The sequence below is a fragment of the Nomascus leucogenys genome, chromosome 11, assembly GCF_006542625.1.
Source record: "Nomascus leucogenys isolate Asia chromosome 11, Asia_NLE_v1, whole genome shotgun sequence".
NCBI lineage: Eukaryota > Metazoa > Chordata > Mammalia > Primates > Hylobatidae > Nomascus > Nomascus leucogenys.
The window spans coordinates 60,327,466-60,348,429 of NC_044391.1; the positions used below are offsets into that span (position 1 = coordinate 60,327,466).

A 20,964-nucleotide genomic window follows, 5' to 3' on the forward strand; every position below is an offset into this window, starting at 1 on the left:
TTGGCTTTTTAAAAAATAATTTCTATAAGGCAAAAAATTAAAAGTTATTTCCAGGTACAAATTTCTGACGAAATTTCCTATTGTTCCCCAAAATTACCTTGTACACTATAATTTTGATTTTCAACCTGGCAATAAAGCAGTAGAAATCAAATTTCTCTTTTCTCTCTGCTTTCTGAGGAATAACTGCTTCTGTAATTGAGCCACTGTGCATACCTTTCTTGATTTCCCCTTTCCAAATGCTCCTCCAAGTATTTAACATAAGGTACATGAATTCTGAGTTGTTTTGTATTAGTGTGATGGCAACAATCAGAAGATTCTTGAATATCATCTTACTTTGAAGTTTAGCCTGGAAGCCACCACTTCTCCTGCTGGTGTAATTATGGGAACATTTTCACAAATAATTCCATGATCCACATCAATAACTTTTCCTGTAATTAAGAAAAAGTGTAAGATACAAACATTATCATGGGTTTCTGATTAAATAACTTAAATTATTATGCAGTATAACAGGTAATTTCAATTATAAAGATAATTCACAGTAACAAATCACAGAAACAAATGTAAATATGGATATCCAGACCTGAAGCAAAGTTTAATGTAATGCAAATTTGTACATATTGACACATCTACTTGGAAAATCTTTCTGAGAAACATTTTATAATAATTGAATGTCAACATCATTACAATAGCAAAGCTATACAATCTGAAATAACCCAGCCTTAATTTTTACAACTACTCTATTTCCCTAAATTAATATTTCCTATAGAAAAAAAACCCCACAGTGCTGCAGAAAAGGGAAATAAGACATAGAATAATGCAATTTTTAAAAATATGTAACCAGATTTAAGTTTAGAAACAGTATAATGAAGAACAACATGACATTAGCTCGAATTCTATTTGTTAGATGAATTTTAAAAGCAAACGATTCATTATGCCATATGTGCAGTTTCCAAAAATAATTTGGAAAATTGTGTCCTAAACAAAAGTAGCACAACACTGTGTTTTTGTGGTAATGTTAGTCACTACCCCTCGAATTGCAATACTAATATTAGGGATTGCTGTTTAAATAATGTTGGTTATTTAAATGTTGGTACTTTGTAACTACTAAAAGCTACCTTCTTAAACTTTGGTTCTGTTGATAAACACTTAAATATAGAAAAATATAAAAGTACTTGAGTTTAATACCTTTAATTGCCAATGTGTCACTGAGAGGTATTTCTACATTAGCTCCATTCTTGCTATGGCTTTCAGACTCTTGAATGACAGCAGTTCTCTTATAAATGCCTCTTTTTACTTCATCAAAGACCCAAAACATATTGTACACTCGAGCAGTGTAGCCTGCTAATTCAGTGACCTAAAAGCAATGCAGAGATATAAAATAGAGTTACTATACCCAAGACAAGATTTTAAATAAATATGTAATCAGATAAGCTTCTTGACTTAATGTTAAGGATCCTATTGTATTATATATGAGATATATATAATACATCTGAAAACTAAGACACATGACAGTACAAAAGAGCACTATAACACAATAATATGTTTGATTGAAATTATAAAATGTAATATACAGATTTCAGAATATTAATGAGACTTAAGGATCTTTCAGTCAAATTTCTGATTTGACCTCTGTTTACATGATGAAATTCATTTCTGATAAATTATAAATTTTGTGGAAAGTTTAAGGTCATTCAGTGAAATTATAATCTTTTATTTTTGGTATCTTTTTTCTATTTAAAACAGAAGGTTTTAAGTAGGAGAAAAGTATCTTTTTGTCCTATTATGAAATGAATGTTTCCGAGCCAAATTGATTGTCAAAATTCCTATATTTGGCAGGATACCAATATTGAGAGCAAGCTCAATGAAAAGCTTCAAACCCTTTTCAGTATAATTCCTACAATCCAGCTTCTTTTGAAGCCAAACATGATTTATATGCCCAAAGAAAAACATTAAATATATTATTTTTTTCTAGGTAAGATTATAAGATGAGCTAAATCTCTACTTTAGTCCACAAAGCTCAATGGAATGGTGCCTTGTTCCTATTCTGTCAGCTGTTCATTTTGGTTAACCTCCTGCTGTTTTTCTATTAAGAGAACACCTTGCTATCAGGGTACTGTGAAAGGTGACTCATCTCCTATCAAGAACATGTTTCTCAATGAAAAAGAATACACGAGAACTAAAGATAGTTCTTGCACAAGAATGCACAAGAATAAGCAAGGCATCTCAGAAATAAATGTTTCTTAATAAATTGCGGAAAAATACAACAATGCTGACATTTGTGTAAAATTTCTGTGTATGCAAAACATAAGCAGTAAATGAGTAGGTATTATTATTAAAAGCCTTCTACAACACATCTCTACTGAGAGATCTGTAATTACACTATTATTTCATTTCTATATGTTAATGTTATAGCTATTTAAGTGATAATTTCTAATGTTATCTAGAAGAACCTCTTGAGTTGCCAAGTAGAGGAAAACAAATTTAAAGATTAACAAAATATGGATTCAAGTGAAACCTGGGCAAATATAAATATTTGCATAGAAAAAATTCCAAAACCAGAAGTGGAGGTCAATTCAAGAAAGGCACGAGGCAATGAGTCAGTGGACCAGGATGGAGTGTGAAGACAGCAGGAAGTGTCTGACAAAAACTAAGAATGTGCTGGTAGACAAATTACTCTGGGGTACAAGGCAGGGAATTTGTCTTAGAACCCTAACTCTACAAAGGAAACTTGGTCCCTCTGGTGCCAGCAGAGACGGCATGGTGGGTGCTTTCACGTGCCGTCACAGCAGTACAAGAATTTTTAGAAGTGAACATTTTATGATTAAAAGTAAATTCAGGCAAAATAAAGCAAAATGCAATCATCTGTTGAGTTGGAGACAGTTTAGAAAAACTAATTGATATCATTTCTCTAACCTAGATAGCGCAATATTTTAATGTGAGATAAATAAAATTTCGATTTGTCATTTAATTTTAAGTAATTTATTACATCAACAAATCTATCCCAAAGACTGTGTCTTCAGTTTACCAAAATTATTATTTGAACCTTTTAAAAAAATTGAGTTGCTTGCTAGCCCTTTGTAACTCTTTTGTATAGTTTATTCAAGGCTGACTTAATATGCAGCTAAATTTATAATGATGCTCTAGAATTTATATTGATATGATAGCCATAAGAGTAACTGGTAGTGAGAATAACTTTTATGGGAACATTGTGTAATATCTGAATTAAATTAAGTAATTTTAACCTTAGCCCTGTGGTATCTGCAGGTTTTATTACTATTTTGTCAACAAATATTTATTAACCACATACAGTATCCCAAGTACGAAAATGGATATTAGAAATGTAAAGACGAGTAAGTCAGTTCCTGCTTCAAGGAGCTAAATGGCGTGATGCAGGCAATATAGACAGTTACAATGTGGTAAAACATCAGACATACACTGAGATGGACACAAAACAGCAAGACCCAAACTCTGCAGGAAGAATGTGGAATGGTAAGAAGGTATTACCCATTTAATGAAGGAAAGGTAAAAGTTTGCAAGATATATAAGAAATGTTATTAGCTAACATTTATTGAGTGTTTAATATGTGCTGTTTTAAATATTCTACATGTATCAACTCACAACAACCCCACAAGTCAGTGTTATCATTATCCCCATTTTATAGATGAAGAAACAGAGACACAGATGCATTAGCGAACTTGACCCAAGGTCACATAATTTGTAAATTCATAAAATGAAAATTTAGGCACTCTGGCTCCAGAGTTCATACCTAAGGGTTTCTTTAAAATGTGAAAACAGAGATATCATACTATAGAGAGAAAATGAGAAGTAACAATTGATAGTATTATAAAACAAAGGATATTAGCAGCATTACACTTGGGAGTTGCTGCCCTTAATCTTGATTATACTCAGCAATTTTTGGCAGAGAAAAGATATGTTTCCAAAATACTAAGTATACTTGGTAATTGACATTTTGCTTGATTTTCATAAATTTTATTTTAATTGAATTGACAATAAGAAATGCAAGTACCTCTTTGTATGAAGACATAATCCTTTCAATAGCATCAGCTCCAGAGGCCAGTAAATTTCGAGCAGTGGTAAAGGCTTCTGTCCGTTCACTAACCATAACTTGCTTTTGGCCATCCTCTATATATAAAAACAAATTACAAAACTATTGAGTTTTTTTTTTTTAGTAACTTAATGTTTTATATTATACAAACTAAATTGTGGCTAAAACAACCACATATTAATTTTTCATTAGTAGTAGCAATTTTCTAGAAATATAATGAATCATTGAAAACTCAGTGTTTGGGCCAGGTGCAGTGGCTCACGCCTATAATCCCAGCACTTTGAGAGGCCTAGGCGGGCGGATCACTTGAGGTCAGGAATTTGAGACTAGCTTGGCCAGTATGGTGAAACCTTGTCTCTACTAAAAATACAAAAATAAGCCAGATGTGGTGGTGCGTGCTTGTAGTCGCAGCTCCTTGGGAGGCTGAGGCAGGAGGATCACTTGAACCTGGGAGGTGGAGGTTGCAGTGAGCAGAGATCATGCCACTGGACTCCAGCCTGGGCCACAGAGTGAGACCCCTTCTCAAAAGAAGAAAGGAAAGGAAAAAAAGAAAAGAAAGGAAGAGAGAGGAGAGCAGAGGGGAGGAGAGGAGAGGAGAGAAGAGAAATAAGTGCTTGTATCAGATTTTGTTTAAAGTTCCTCTTGTTTTATTATTTTTTCCAAAATGAGAGTTGGGACAAATAAATCAAAAGGAACTAAAACTATTTTCATTTAGCATTCTTTCAACCCTTTCCATATTGGACTCCCTGCCCTTAGGAGGGAGCAATAATGTACTACTGGGCGGCCGGGTGCGGTGGCTCATGCCTGTAGTCCTGGCACTCTGGGAGGCCAAGGCAGGCAGATCACTTGAGACCAGGAGTTTGAGACCAGCCTGGCCAACATGGTGAAACCCCATCTCTACCAAAAAAAAAATGAAAATTAGCCGGGCATGATGGCAGATTCCTGCAATCCCAGCTACTTGGGAGGCTGAGGCACGAGAATCGCTTGAACTCAGGAGGTGAAGGTTGCAGTGAGTGGAGATCACACCACCACACTCCAGCCTGGGTGACAGAGTGAGACCCTGCCTCAAAATAAAATAAAATAAAATAAAATGAAACAAAATAAAATAAAATACCTACTGGGCAATAAAACAGTATTGATCTGGTAATTAAATATTAATACTACTAATTAATAAACAGACATTTATGGTGTAGTTTCTTTAATAGAAATGCAAATTAGCTGATTCTCATAATCTAGCCTCTGTCTACCTTTCTCAACCATCCTTCACTCTATGCTCCAGCAGCACCCCATACATGACATACTCTGTTAATCCTCTGGCATTTGTATATGTGATTTCTTTGGACTTTAATATACTTTCCTTTCTTTCTTGCCTAACTTTTTCTTCTTCTTTAAGAGTTAACACTTTACTAAAGGTATTCCTAAGAATCCTTGTCTCTTTCAGTGGACTATAATTTCTTTGAAGGTCAAGACTGTGTGTTTTATTCTTTATTCCTAGTATTCAGCACAGGGTCTAACACATACTACTCCTTAATGTGTATTGAATGGATGGATGAGTGGATGGATGGATGGATGGATGGATGAACATCCTAAATTACTTTCAATGGAGAATTATGGTTAAGAGTTAGGAATCAGACTAAGTTTGAATCTAGGTTTTACTCCTTATAAGCCAGTAGTAAGGTAAGTAGGGCAAGACACTTACCTCTCCACACCTATTTTCTCACCTGTAAAATGAGGTACATAACTATCTCAAACAGTCCTATCTTTTAGGGTTCTAAGGGTTATTGGTGAAAATCAAATGAAGTGTTAGTGCAATACATGGCCCACAGTAAGTGCTCTAAATATCAGCAGTTATTATTTTTTCTAGTTGTCATTGCTATTATTGTATATCCACTCAATTTTAGTTTTAGTATTCAAAATTACATTCTCCAGGTTGTTACTTTAATCTTTTCATCAATTCGATTCTCTAGCTGGTCCTTCTGTAGATTATCTTCAAATTTCCAAACTAGATATTATAAGTTAAGGAGGAAAGTAGCAGTGATATAGATAGCCATAGGCCCATTTTGATATTTAGTTCACTCTAATTTATCTCAAAGGATTTCAGTGCAAATATATACTTTATGCCTTGCTGTAATTACCAGATATTTTTACTTTTTTTGCACATAGACAGCTCAACTTACTTTGAAAGGGATACCTGCACAATATAAGGTAAAATTCACCCAGCATGTATTTACTTGACACCTAGATGTGCAAGAAATTAGGCAAGATACTGTGGGATATAACAAGAAGAAATGTGATTTTTAGATTTTTTTTCCTGAGGGAGCTTACAGCTTGGTAGAAGAGAGATGTCAGATTCCTAAACAATTATGTAGGGAAGCCTGGATGAGTTAATGCAAGGTGTTTGGAGAGGGCAAAAATTATTACTTGCTGCAAGAGACAGAAAATGCTTCATGGAGGAGTAGATTTTGAGAGATGTCTTGAAGACGGCATAAAATTTTGATAGATTAAAAGTATGGCATAAGCAATAGCACAGAGAAGGGACATGTCAAGTAATGCTAATTGAATGACAAACTGGTTAAGTTTACAGTATGGGTTGATGTCAAGCACTGATTTCATGGACTATCAGAATCATCATGAGTTCATGGAGACGTTTTACCATAGTCCAATGTGTCCTCTCCTAGCCCTACTGATAATCACTGCTCTAGAGAACTACTGTTACTCCCCTTGAAGTTAACTAGTTAGTTTACCTAAAGAAGGAAACAAAAAGGCTGATGAGCATTGGTATAAGGGAGAAGCAAAAGATGTGATTACATAAATAGACTGGGAACAGAATATAGATATTCTTAAAGACATGTAAATGTGTGATACAATTTAGATAGCCACAAAAAGAGTACCAAAATAGTAAATTCTTATGTCAGTTAAAATGCTAAGAATAGTTTTGGCTCATAGAAAATCTGGCTGACAATCTAAAATAATTATGGAATTTTATGAATTTGGGTTAAAAGGGATTCGAATAGTAGTTTTCATTGACAGCCTCTGTTAAGAGGAAAAAACATTTGCACAGATGGACTGGCGTTTCATATGGCATGATAATTTCTGTCTTGCTATGGCAGATTAATGCTTATTGGGTCTTCTTCATGTTTTTAGCAATAAAATAACAAAAGCTTCCTCCAGATTTTATGTGGCTTTTTATTCTACTAGTTGTTCTTTGGCAGGTACTGTGAGAGCATTTCCAGTAGTATTTTGTCATGCACGCAACAGCCAACTGCCTGACCTCTAAGACAGGGCCAGATTCCTTAGTGCCAGAGATATAAATCCATGACCTAAAATACTAAGCAGTTTTTATTCTAGGTCAATACATTCTTTTTGTCCTCACCGAATATTTTAGCTCTTTTGTCAAAGGTTCCTCATTTAAGGATTTCATATTTAACACTATACCTGTTCATTTTACTGCTACTTTGGAGTTCTGATAGTAACAAGAACATATTGAAAATTGGTCACATGTCTTGTTATTTCACAGAAAAGATGGGAAAGAATTTTAAACTTAAGGTTATGCCTTATATATTTATCATAACCCTTGCAAATGTACATCACAAAGAGTGAAGCCTAATGTAAACTATGAACTTTGGTTAATAAGGAATAGATATTGGTTCATCAGTTGTAATGAAAGTTCCACACTAATACAAGATATAAGGCATAGGAGAAACTATGGGGGGGAGAGGGTATTTAGGACCACTGTACCTTCTGATCAATTTTTGTAAACCTAAAACTTACCTAAAGAAATCAGGTGTATTATTTTTAAAAAATAAAAAGTAAGTTTATTCTTCTACTTTTTTCAAGCTTATCATCTGAGTTTCTCTTCTTTTATCTTTCTCTTTGTCATCTTGACAAATCTTGACAAAATTTATAACCTGCGCCTATCCTCCACCATATATAAACATCCATTCTAAATGACTGCAGATCTGAATGTGAAATGAAAAACCAAGGAAATTTCTAGAAGATAAAATAAGGAATATCTTTATTATGTTGAGTTAGGCAGATATTTCTTAAATAGGACATAAAACCACTAACCATAAAGAAAATTATTGGTGAATTAAACTATATTAAAAGTATGAATTTCTATTAGACACGATTAAGAGAGTGAAAAGGCAAGATGTAGGGTGGGAAAATATATTTGAGATTAAATGTGTGTGTGTGTGGTGTGCATGTATATTATATATCCAACAAATGACTCATTACATAATACATAAAAGCTTTTACAAATCAGAAAGAAAAAAACTGATAAACCAATGTAAAAATGAGCAAAAGACTTACAGGCACATCATGACAAAGGCTATCCAAACATCCAATGAATAAATAAAAGTGCTTAACCTCATTAGTCATTAGAGAAATGCAAACTAAGATCACAGTGAAGTACCACTATACACTCATGAGAATGTCTAAAACGAAAAAGCCAGACAAAGATGCGGAGGAAATAGAACCCTTACACATTGCTGTTGGGAATGCAAATTGAAAGAACTTTTTTTGGAAAACTGTTTTACAAAATCTGCTAAAGCTGAACCTATGCATAGCCTGTAATCTAGCAGTTCCACTTCTAGTTAAGTACCCACAGATATGTATATATATACACCAAAAGATATGGACAAAAATGTTCTTAACAGCACTATTACTAATACCCACCAAACTGGTTACAATCTAATGTCTGCTAACAACAGAATGGTTAAATAAAATGGTATAGTCATACAATGGGATGCTATATAGCAAAGTCAATAAATATACTATGGTTATACTCAGTAACACTGATGAAGCTCATAAGCATAATACTGAGTCAAAAAAGCTAGTCATAAAAGAGTATGTATTATATAATACTATTTATGTAATTTTCAAACTAGCAAATACTACTTGATAGTGAGAAGGTCATTATACTTTGTGACAACTCATTAACTGGTACACTAATGATTATGCCCATATTGGCATATATGCTATACTTGAAACAATTACAGTCACTTATATGCATACTTAGAGTTTTAAAGTATGCCTTTGATATATATTGATAATACTGCTATGTTCATTGGTCAAAAGGAGTACAATTATATCCAAATTGGCCCACAATATAAAATAACATTTCAACGATTTGGCATTGGAATATGAGACAATAATGCAGCAGAAGCCGAAGCTATGGTTATAATCTTATTGGCAGTACACTTTAGGAATAAAAGCATCACCCATGCTACTGGAGTGCATGCAGTGTCTTTCAGTTACTCCTGATATTCTGCTTCACACTCACAGATCACAAACATGTGGACATTACTGGCAGTGCTAGTAGCTTAGACCCTCTTCTTTCCTGCCTGTTAGGTGTCTGTGATAAGTTATCGACAGAGTAACCTCATAGCTTTCACTGGCCTCCTTGCCCAGAACAGCTTTTGATATCAAGAGAAGAAAGGCAGCCTACTAATGTTAAAGAATTGAAGTTGTAGACCTCAGGTAACTATTTTCTTCACATAATTTCAGTCATTCTCTTAATACGAAGTAAAGAAAGGGGTGATAGTCTTTAAAAATAATATAATAGAAACTCTACATAACTAACACTTCAGTGCCTCTTTGCCAACCATTTGGTCCCATGATTACTCTGCCTCAAACTTACCCGTGTTCCTTGTAGAATAAGTTCCAATGTAGCTAATATGGTGGCAGCATGATGCAGTAGAAAAAAGCAGTGCATCTGGAGTTATATAACGCCCTCCATCCTTAGAGCTTCCGCTAACTGTGTGACTTTAGGCAAAGCTGGGGCTCTAGACCAGATGGCCTTTAAGCTCCTTTTTTGATGTGAAAATGCCATGTTCTATATGTAATTTTATTATGTGAATTTGAATATAAACATAATCCTGCCCTTACCATAAGATTTCACTTAAAGTTTTAGGTGGATAGTACAGCAAATCTGCAATAGAATTATTTTTCCTTTCCCTTCCAACAAAAATTATGCAGGTTCTTCCTTTCTCCATTTTCACCTCTGAATTCCTAATCACTTTCGAACTTGCTCCTTTAAGCTACAGCAGTGATCATGTTAGCAAACATCTATTGAATACCTGTGAGCCAGGCCTTGTTCTAAGTTTTACATATCTGATCTTATTTAATGCTTGTAACAACGCTGCTATCATTTCTCTCATTTTGGAAATGTGGAGATTGAAGGACAAAAGGTTACATGATTTGCCCAGGGTCACAGTCTAGAAAGCAAAGAAGCCAGCACATGATCCAGGAGATCCGACTCAGGAGCCACAGGGTAAGAATATGATAAATATTAACAATCGCTTCTACCTAGGTTCTTACTTACCCAAGGACTGTTTCAAAGCACATTAAGTATGTTTCATGTAATTTCATAAAAATTTTGAAAGATGTGTATAATTATCTCTATAGTTAAGATAGGAAAACTGATGTACATAAAGTGTATGTAACTTTCCCAGGAAAGGATAACTATCAAATAGCAGAGCCAACATCTGAACAGCAGCCTTCTTTTTTCTTCATTCTATCCTCTTTTCTCCCCCTCTACTTCATATTTTTCCCTTGCCATTTCTTTCTGACTCACCTATTTTTCTACCTTTTTTTTTTGCCTTAAAATATATAGCATCATGCAGTTTACCCTCTAACATAAGGGACAACTAAAGGCATAAGTGTAAACTATGACTGAAGATTAGATTAGAATACATGGTATGTAATTCCAAGAACTAAAACCTTAAAGATATACTATTATTTTAAAAAAATTCTTTTGGCTAAATAAAGTCACTCGGTATTTTCATGTGTTAAGTCTTTGTATGACAAATATATTTAGTAAATACATACATATACCTGCAAACATTACAAGCACAGATAGTAACCCTTGATATTACAGATTTTGAAGAACATTCTCAATTAATATTCTGTCATATGAAGTCATTTTTCTGTCTATGAAATTCTTACATTACTTTTCTCCATATAAAAATTTTCTCTTGAAAGAAGCTTTAAGAAATACTTTGCTTCACTTGCCTCAATGTGGTTATTATATTTCAATCTAAAATTTTAATGTTTCTTTAATTTAATATGGAATTTTCAGGATTTGTGGGATTTATTTTTAAATATATTATTACATCTTGTTAAATAAGCTTGTTAGATTCTTTGTATACATTGTTTACTTCTTACTGGTCTCTGTGGGGTTAATTTGTCACCACTTAATAGCTGCATTTTTGCTGTTCTATGCTGAATACTCCAGGGTTTTTTAATAACACCAGTGTGTCCAAGCACTGACTAACAAAACTACATCATAATCTTGTCTATAGAGTTGTCTCTAATATACATTATATATTAAACTTTTTAAATGAGTATTGTTATTTTAAGAAATGACTTTTTAAGTGAGTATCTGATAATTTTGACTTTTTTTGGTAAAACTAATACTAAAACCATAGATTTTAAAGTGTCATTCTCTCTAATACTCTTTTGAAAAAGTAATTTTATTTCATTATGAAAGGATTATGTCTAAAATACCATTACTAACCATAACTTTTTCAATATAAACTTTTTAAAATTAAATTCTTTTCAGTAAATTTTAAAACACAAAACCAGATAAAATTCAATTTTCTTAGTGGTCTACAAATACTGTCTATTACACAGTTCCGTTGTGAAGTATAATTGATATATGTATAGTACTTGCCACAAAGAAAGGCTGGCAAATACTAACTTACTGAAATGAACATATTTATGTTGAGAATAACTCAACTTTGACAAGTGTTTTTGTAAGGATTGGTTAAAACATTGAAGCACAGTTTCAAAACATTAAGGCATATTGTAATTATTGTTTTTATTCGATCACTTCAAACAAATAACTATTCATCCTTAATTCTATACAAAATAACTATAAAACTGTAGATTCTGTAACAATATTCTTAGTTTTCTAGGTAATAATTGTCACCTTTTATTTTCTAGGTAATAATTGTCACCATATATCAAGTATAACATGCTCTGTACTTCATAAACATTATTCAGTTAAATCCTCACAACAATTCTCTGAAGTAGCCTTTCTGGTTCTCATTTTACAAATGAAGAAACTAAGGTATAGAGAGTTTAATCAACTCTAATTAGACTAAGAGGATACAGGTAGGAAGAGGGGGAACCAAAAGTTGAACAAAACTCTGTTTCACTACAAAGCCTATGCTTATGGCCAATTTTAGTCCAGTGATTTTTAAGGAGGGATGTCTTATTTTAGGAAAAGAGTAGAAAATACTTCTTCAGTTAATTCTTCTCTGTTCCAACCAATTAAGATCCAAGCTCCCATCCAAGGATGATACAACATTTTAACATTGTCTTTTCTTCCTTGCCCTTATCTTTCTTTGTTATTCCAAAGAATAAAAACTGTTATTAAAAACTGTTGAGACAGTGGTAGGATAGAATTAGCCAGCTGCAGCTTGACAACCACCATTCCTACAAAACCACCAAATCGTGCTGCATAAGAGGTTATCTGTATTATTCACAAGTAGAGGAGCCCTTATTCCATGGCACTTAAGCATTCTCTGAAGCAATATTCCTGCTTGCCCATTGTAGTCAATTGACTTTTCAAATCGCAAAGCAGGGCAAATTCAGTTATAGAATATTTATAGACTAAATGTATGGGATGTGTAGAACTAATGTTTATAACACATGAGAAAAGCTTGTGTTATACTCTTTCTGAGGGTACTAACTTGCTCTGAGGTTAAGTGTAAAGTAAAGAAAATTCCTATATTAGGCAATATAATTAAAATTGCTCAAGGTCAACTCCCAGAAACATTGCATCAGAGATCTCTGAAATAGCTCAGAACTGGGAACGTCTTTGAGCCACTGTCTCCTTATTTCATACTGCTGGTCTTATTACTCTGCCATTGTTTTGGACCATTGTTAACTAGAATATGACCATGTACACAGTTTAGCTCACATAAAACTAGCAATGACAACTTCAAAAGAAATAATGTTAAAAATATATTTGAGATTAAGCATAAATGTCCTTACCACCATCTGCAAAGCCAGTTGCAGTGATAATAGGTATAGCCACCATAATTAGTCCACTGCTGCTCCAAACATACTTCATCAGGAACTGTTCTATCATGATGTACCACAAACGTTTGGATAAAATGAGGTTCATCTGATCCGCTAAAGCTTTGTAACTTTTCTGAAGTTGTTTCATTTCTACCTACAGAGAGGAAAAAGAGTTGAGGACTTTCTTTAAAGATATATACATATTCTTCTTCTTCTTTTTTTTTTTTTAGTATGGCCTTATCTATGCAGCTTAACAACCAATAAATGCAGATTAATACCAGTATTAGTTATTATTTAGTTTTGGTCACATGCATATTATTTTAAAAAGTTTATGCTACTCAGTGGACATAATGTTATGTATAAAATACATATAAGTAATTTATAGTTATGATATTTAAATTTTATGTATGAGATGTTAAAATTAAATGATATTATATAAGACATGAATAAACAAGAATTAGAGCTTTGTCCTTGTTGATTACACCACAAATATCTGAAAATGGACACATGACATATATATATATAGACTCCACTTTTGAACTGACTCAATTTGTTGGATTTTGTCTTTTATGCAAGAAGTCTAAGCACACTATAATTTATATCATTGAATTCAATAGTTCAAGAAGAATCACAAATCAGTATGATATAATACAATATATGAGGTCAATTTTCAAGTGGGAGTAGGATTCCTAAATTTACTTTAAATATTCTTTTTCAGGTTGCTACTGCTATTAAAGACACTGATAATTACAGATGCTTTAAAAATTAAATAATTATGCTTGGTGATTGACATGCCATCTTCAACAGTAGAATACTTTATTTTATTCACCAAATCATTTAAATTAAGATTGCACTTCCTTCAAAATTTCTGTCATTTCATATTCTGAAGTTACCTTCATGCACTGTGAGTATGTATAATTGGGCTAATTGTTTTAGGGATCTGCTTAATGTTGAAAATCTTTAATAATTAAAAACATTCTGAAACTCCTTTTGTACTCCTCATTTCTTCTCTAATCTCAGCTTTTTTTTTCCAAAGCTAGACAAAATTTCATTTCACTTACTCTTTTCATTTTGTCAAAATACAGCGCTGAACATGAACTAAGAGTAGTAGAAATGCCATTTTGTGAGACACTCTCCTACGCTTCTTGGGAATGGGGATGCTCCATGTTGATCAGACATGCAAAATTGTTAAAAATGTCTTCTATAAGAAACCCTGGCTTTTCCCCCCTCTTGGACAACAAAGGAACAACAAAGAATATCATTCTAAATTTTCCATTTCAATAGAAATATGTTTAGTCTTAGTTTCCAAATATATATTTTCTTCTGGTAGGTGCTTTAGGACGACCTACTAAGTTGGGATTTAAGTTTTAAGAAAATGCGTTAGAAATAATTCTGAGCATATTTGAGTAAATGAGGCTAAGTAGACTTTTTTAGAGTGTTGCAAATTTTATTCTCCTGAAACTTTAGAAAAGTTTGCACCCTATAATTCTTTAACTGGTTACAGTTAAACGGGCTAATGAAGCATATATTTTAATTCAGGTTTAGATGTCAGAGGAATCTAACACACTAAAGAAGTGGGTCCATTGACAGGACAACAGATGGTATCTGGCACTGCAGTGGCAGCTTGAACAGTCTCACATTTCACCCATCACCTTAATTTCTGTCTTACCTTATGTCCTCTGTAAAAGGCAATTTCTTCTACATTGGCTATAATTCTGGAGTGCACATACCGCAAATAGCCTTTTCTATGAGCTTCCTCTGCCACCAGTTTGCCAAATTTGGGAGAACAGGCTTTTAACACTTTAGCAGTGGCATATACTACAAGTCCTGCTAGTAGGGTGGGCCCGATTGGGCTTGCTCCTCTGGATGTAGCAGTTTGAATGAGTGTATAGGAGGTCAGGATTACATCTAAAATAGGTTTGGTCAGATTGGAATACAAGTGAGCCACAGATTGGGAGAACATCATAATATCCTCCGTAAGAGATTGGTCAGGGTTTGCCAGCCTCCCATCCATATTGATCACTTTATAATAAGTCTGATTTGTAAAATAGGTTTCATAGGCGTGGTCTACTAGGCGAGTTCTGAAGGCCAAAGCCAATTTGCATTCCAGGTACCTTATTGCACTGTTGACGAAGGTAGCAGGGATGGCAATCATAAGCCACTTGATTAATTTGATGATGAAAGTCCGAGGCTTCTTTTCCACTATGCTTTTCACGATTTTTCCATCCAGACCAGCCACATAGATAGAAAGAAAAGTTCTTGAGATTAGAGCCACTGAGTGCAGGCAGAGCCACCCTGTTTCAGTGGTCACAAGTTTTGGAAACAAAATTTTCCGAAGTTCTAGTAGCTGTTTGAAGAAATCTGCATTCACTCCAGGCGAAGGTTTTTCACAAATGGTCTCGGTGCAATGCAGTATTTCTGTGTTCTCTGCAGCAGGGTAAGCTGCTTCTTTTTTCTTCCCGTGGCCAGATTTCTTTAAACGCTTGCCAATGATGGGATAGAGGGTTTTCAGAGCATATGCCGCAGCCACCAGGCAGGCAGCCCTCTTAACAGCACTCGATCTGGTCCATTTCACTCGATCAGCTGCTGCATTTAGCATATGTGTCATTTTCCCAGTTACCCAAACCGGCTTCCAAAAGAATTCGTTTTAAAAGATCATGCTTCACAGAAATCCCCAGCAAATGTTTCAGAAAGTCCTACAGCGTCCCATAGTCTGCAGCGTTTCTCTTCCACTGTTGTGTATTTAATTTTGTTCTGCTGTGACAGATGCAGCAGAGCTCAGACTCCGCTGCATCTACCGGGAATGATTCTCTCAGAAGCTCAAGCTGCACCAAGCTCCTCCCTCCCAGGCCCCTCATTGGCTGTGAGGGCGGTGGGACCTTGGAATCCTCGCAGCTTCCCTTTGAACCTTGAAAATGAGGAGAGAGCAAAGCGAATTACATCCTTCCTTAAACAGGAGTTCAGAGAGTTAAAATGTCTATTTTTGGAGAGGTCGAATCAGGCCATCTGCTGGCGAACAAAACCGGCTCTAGCTACTGAGCATGCTCAGTGTCACTTAGAAACCCACAGAAGTTTCAGAATATACATCACTTCGGTAAGATTTCAGTAGATACCGCAAACAGAAGAGCAAGCAGAAAGGGAGATTCCCAAGCGAACAAAACCGGCTCTAGCTACTGAGCATGCTCAATGTCACTTAGAAACCCGCAGAAGTTTCAGAATATACATCACTTCGGTAAGATTTCAGTAGCTACCGCAAACAGAAGAGCAAGCAGAAAGGGAGATTTCCAAGAGTTTTAATGAGACGAGGAGGGAGAAGGAACCACGGAAATGAGGGAGGAGGGACAAGAGGATCAACATAAAATGAATATGAAAAGGATATGGAATGAATCTGAAACGGATCAGAAAAGAAAGTGACAAGCGTGAGGGGCACTGGAGAATGCCAAATATCAAATACACTTGGATCTGTTTTTCGGTCCCGCAACCCCCGGCTTTTTTGGGGGTCTGATTTCACATAAGGTCTCAGAACCTAATAGACAAGTTGTAATTGAGGGTATCTCTTGTAAACAAATAGGATAAAAGTCTTCCGTGTTACAGAAAATAATTATTTGCAATGCCTCTAGCCATTCTCCCTTTTTCCCCTCCATCCTACTTGTCCTTATGCTAAAAATCTTCCAGCCCCATAACTGGAGATCTGATGTACTCATATTTACTTACAAGGTGACGACTATTAAATAAATGAGAGCAATGTTTCATGTTTACTACTCCCATGTGTTAGGTAGTTTTTACTTGGAGTGGGGTAGCACTTATAATGAAAGTTTAACCATTTGGGAATTCAGCTGGTGTTAGATGGTGGAAATAGCTTCTCTAGGACCTTACTTCATTTTTCAAGAATCCTTTGTCTTTTGCAAGTTTCTGTTTTGTTTGTTTTGTTTAGCTGTAGAGATAATCTACTGGCTACTTCCTATTTCCATTTGGTTATTTGATAAAAACTAAGAGTCTTAAAATTCTTCACATCCATAATGGAGGATTTAAATTGTTCAACAGTCAAGGACAATTCTGCATATTTTTGAAAATGTAAAAAGCTTTTTTTATGAGACAGAGTCTCTCTCTGTCACCCGGGCTGGAGTGCAGTGGCACGATCTCGGCTCACTGCAGCCTCCGCCTCCCAGGTTGGTGCCTCAGCAGCCCGAGTAGCTGGGATTACAAGGGTGCGCCACTATACCTGGCTAATTTCTGTAGTTTTAGTAGAGACGGGTTTTGCCATGTTTGCCAGGCTGGTCTCAACCTCCTGGTCTCAAGTGATCCACCTGCCTTAGCCTCCCAAAGTGCTCGGATTATAGACATGGGCCACCATGCCCAGCCAAGAGCATTTTTTTGTAGTCAGGGCTGAGTATATTTTTGGATATGGAAAAACCATTTTTTTGCTCTTCACTCTCCCCACCCCCCATCTCATTAAAACTCTTGGAAATCTCCCTTTCTGCTTGCTCTTCCGCTTGTGGTATCTACTGAAATCTTACAGAAGTGATATATATTCTGAAACTTCTGGGGATTTCTAAGTGACACTGAGTATGCTCAGTAGCTACAGCCGGTTTTGTTCACCAGCAGCTGGGCCCCAACATACATACACATTTCCAGTCAATTAGGAGCTTAGGAAAATATGCATTAAGCTAGAACAGAAGTTGGCAAATTACAACCGGTGGGGCGAATCTAGCCTGCCACTTAATTTTATATGACCTTTAAGCTAGGAGTGATTTTTACATTTTTAAAGTGGTTGAAAATACTTCAAAAGAATATTTTGTCCTGTGAAAATTATATAAAATTCTCATTTTTGTGTTTATAAATAAAGTTTTATTGGAAAACAGTCACACCCATTCATTTACTCTCTGTCTATGGCTTCTTTCAAGCCACAGTGGTGGATGCAACAAAGACTAAAATATGTACTATTAGGCCCTTTATAGAAGTTTGCAAATCTCTGTGCTAGAATATAAAACCCATCTCAGCATTAAATGATCTTCATTACTGAGTTTATCACAAAGAACTATCCTCACTTTCATAAGTAACCATATTCTTAAAATTTTAAAACTTCTTTCTTATGTACTCATATTAATTCTGACAATCATCACATATCTCTTCATTTGCGTTCAATTCAGGAGATTGACTGACACATGAGTGTCAAAGTCATGCAAGTTTTTTTGATAGCTGGCCATATTAGTAGCATACTCCATCATCCCATTAAGACTTTTTAAGCCTGTATGTACAGATAATAGTGGTCATGGAAGTTATTCCCAAAATCTTTTATACCTAAGCTCTTGCTTTTGTTGTATGCAAGATAAGGTTGCCTTTCATTTATGTCACATCTCCTAACAGCTACACATAAAAGGGTTAGCAGCGACAGGACAGGTTAAAGGCCAGGGTAAACCTAACTGGGGGTGATGACAGGATGTTGTTAGACAGAACATGGTACACAGAAGGATGCAGACAGCAGCTGGCAGTCGAGGCAAGTGGTTTGCAATACATACAACCAGAGACAGCCATATTAGGGGAGGAGCATGGCAGTGGGAACTCTAGAAGCAAAGGACACTAGAGATTCAAACAGGACTTAGCTGGAGGTAGATCAGTTTACCGACTGATAATGAGGTTGTAGTGCAGGAAGAAGCTTTCAGCATCTGGAGTGAGAGACTTGTGAGAATGAAGAATTGTTTATGAGGGAAATGATCAAGACAGAAATTTTGTTACCTGAATCGTAACAAGGAAGGTTGAAAGTGAGTTACCTGAAGTGTGGAAAATGTCAACGTGAAATTTGATTTGATATTGAGCCACTTAGGTGAAGGCCTAACTCTAACCACTTAAATTTCACTCTCACCATTCACCTCTCCCTGCTCTCAAGGGTAAGAGTTGGTCCTAGTGTCTGAGACTAGGCACAAGCCTTCAGATAAGGCAGAGGAAGGATTCAAGAAGACAGGAAGCCATATGGACAATTGAGTCAATAATATATGGCATTTAAGTAAAAAACTAAGAATGTCAAGGTACTTCTTTCAGTTTTTTCTTTTTCTTTTCTTTCTTTCTTTTTTTGGGGGGGATGGAGCCTCACTCTGTTGCCCAGGCTGGAGTGCAGTGGCACAATCTAGGCTCGCTGCCACCTCTGCCTCCCAGGTTCAAGCGATTCTCCTGCCTCAGTCTCTCAAGTAGCTGGGACTGCAGGTGCCCACCACCTCGCCCAGCTAATTTTTGTATTTTTAGTAGAGATGAGGTTTTGCCATGTTGGTCAGGCTGTTCTCGAACTGCTGACCTCAGATGATCCACCCCCGTCGGCCTCCCAAAGTGCTGGGATCACAGGCGTGAGCCACCGTGCCCGGCCTTCTTTCAGTTTTTTTTTCTATTAGCAGTATGAAATTAAAGCTAAGAGAATGTTAATTTAGTTTGAATTCCAAACTAGGAAAGAGGAGAACAAAATCTTTGTTACTGTAGTAAAAAACATACTTAGGCCTAATTTCCATACAAATGTCTCAACTTCGTGTGTGTTTATATGGGAGAATATTAAAATTTTCTTAAGAGAGGAGAAATCGTCTTAGAAAAGATCTTAAGAAACAATGAGAATAATTTTTAAAATCAATAATTCTCCAATCACTGTGCTCTCAAGTGTGATATTCTCATGTACACTACCAATATCCATGAAAGAGATGGATTCAATGGAGTTTATATATATAGAATACAAATGAGAGACTATATATGTTTTATGAACTGTAAAACATCAGAAATTATTTTTGTAATAAAGAGAATTATATATATGTAGCTACATAAATGTATATATAATATATATTATGTATGTATTGCATGTTCAGATTATGAATATCCAGAAAGTAAATAATTTTTAGAAATAGGTAAAGATAAATTGTTTAAGGTTTGAGAATTTCGAATGGATTTCCTTTTCAACAAATGCTTAATAGTATTTCATCTGTGCCATATTGCTTTCTTGAACTGTTTCCTGACCCAAGAGATTACCTAATTGCTCTACTAGCCCTAAAATAGCACAGCGTTGGACTCTCTTATTATCTATCAGTCATGCTAGTCTTACTCATGGAGGCATAAACAGCACTGAAAATGAGATTTTAGGTCAACATTTCAGCTATTACACATAACTACCTAATACCAAGTTCATAAGGAAATGTCTTTTTCTGTGAAGGAAAACCCAGTAAATATCTTGTCTGAACATGTATCTCATAGGTTAATCTTTCCCTAGCCTTATTCACTGCCTCCCTGTGACTAGAAAGAAAGAAATGACTCTAGTAAGGGAGAAGAGATGGCCCATCCAGCTCTCAGTTCTTATTAACATTTTTATGTATTTTTCTTTTTAATTTTAATGGGTATATAATAGGTGTATATGTTTATGGGGTACATGAAATATTTTTATACAGGCATATAATGCATAATTTTCAGGGTAAATGAAGTATCCATCACTTCAGGCATTTATTATTTCTTTGTGTTATAAACATTCCAATTATTCTCTTTTAGTTAGTTTAAAATGTATAATAAATGTTAACTGTAATCATCCTGTTGTGCTATCAAAACTAGATGTTATTCATTCTATCTAAATATATTTTTCTACCCATTAGCCATTCCTACTTCCCTATCCCCCACTAGCCTTCCCAGCCTCTGGTAACCATCACTCTAGTCTCTATCTCCATTAGTTCAATTGTTTTAATTTTTGGCTCCCACAAATGCAGTGCCAGCTCTTAGTTCTTTACCTAACAACTTGGTCAACCTCTCCTTATGTCCCTTTACTCACAATAAAGAAAAAAAGAGTTAGTTAATCCCTTAGCAAATTATTTCCCGTTTCAGTTAATTTAGTCAATATGTTTTAAAATGTT

At 35.1% G+C, this 20,964-nt stretch overlaps 1 protein-coding gene across 3 annotated transcripts in view; it reads right to left on the reverse strand.

Annotated features, from left to right (window-relative positions):
• Positions 1–16,130, reverse strand: part of ABCD2 (ATP binding cassette subfamily D member 2) — a 78,121-nt gene extending 61,991 nt beyond the window's left edge. For 2 of the 3 annotated variants that reach the window (XM_030822629.1, XM_030822628.1), the window contains exons 1-5: positions 14,766–15,886; positions 13,070–13,250; positions 4,028–4,143; positions 1,186–1,354; positions 334–428 (exon numbers count right to left, since the gene is read on the reverse strand). In XM_030822629.1, coding sequence (XP_030678489.1) covers positions 334–428; positions 1,186–1,354; positions 4,028–4,143; positions 13,070–13,250; positions 14,766–15,704 — 1,500 coding nt within the window. In that variant the 5' untranslated portion in view covers positions 15,705–15,886. Of the gene's footprint in view, positions 1–333; positions 429–1,185; positions 1,355–4,027; positions 4,144–13,069; positions 13,251–14,765 lie in introns of all 3 variants that reach the window. The other variant, XM_003252304.4, reaches the window with a different exon arrangement.
• Positions 16,131–20,964: the final 4,834 nt, after the last annotated feature.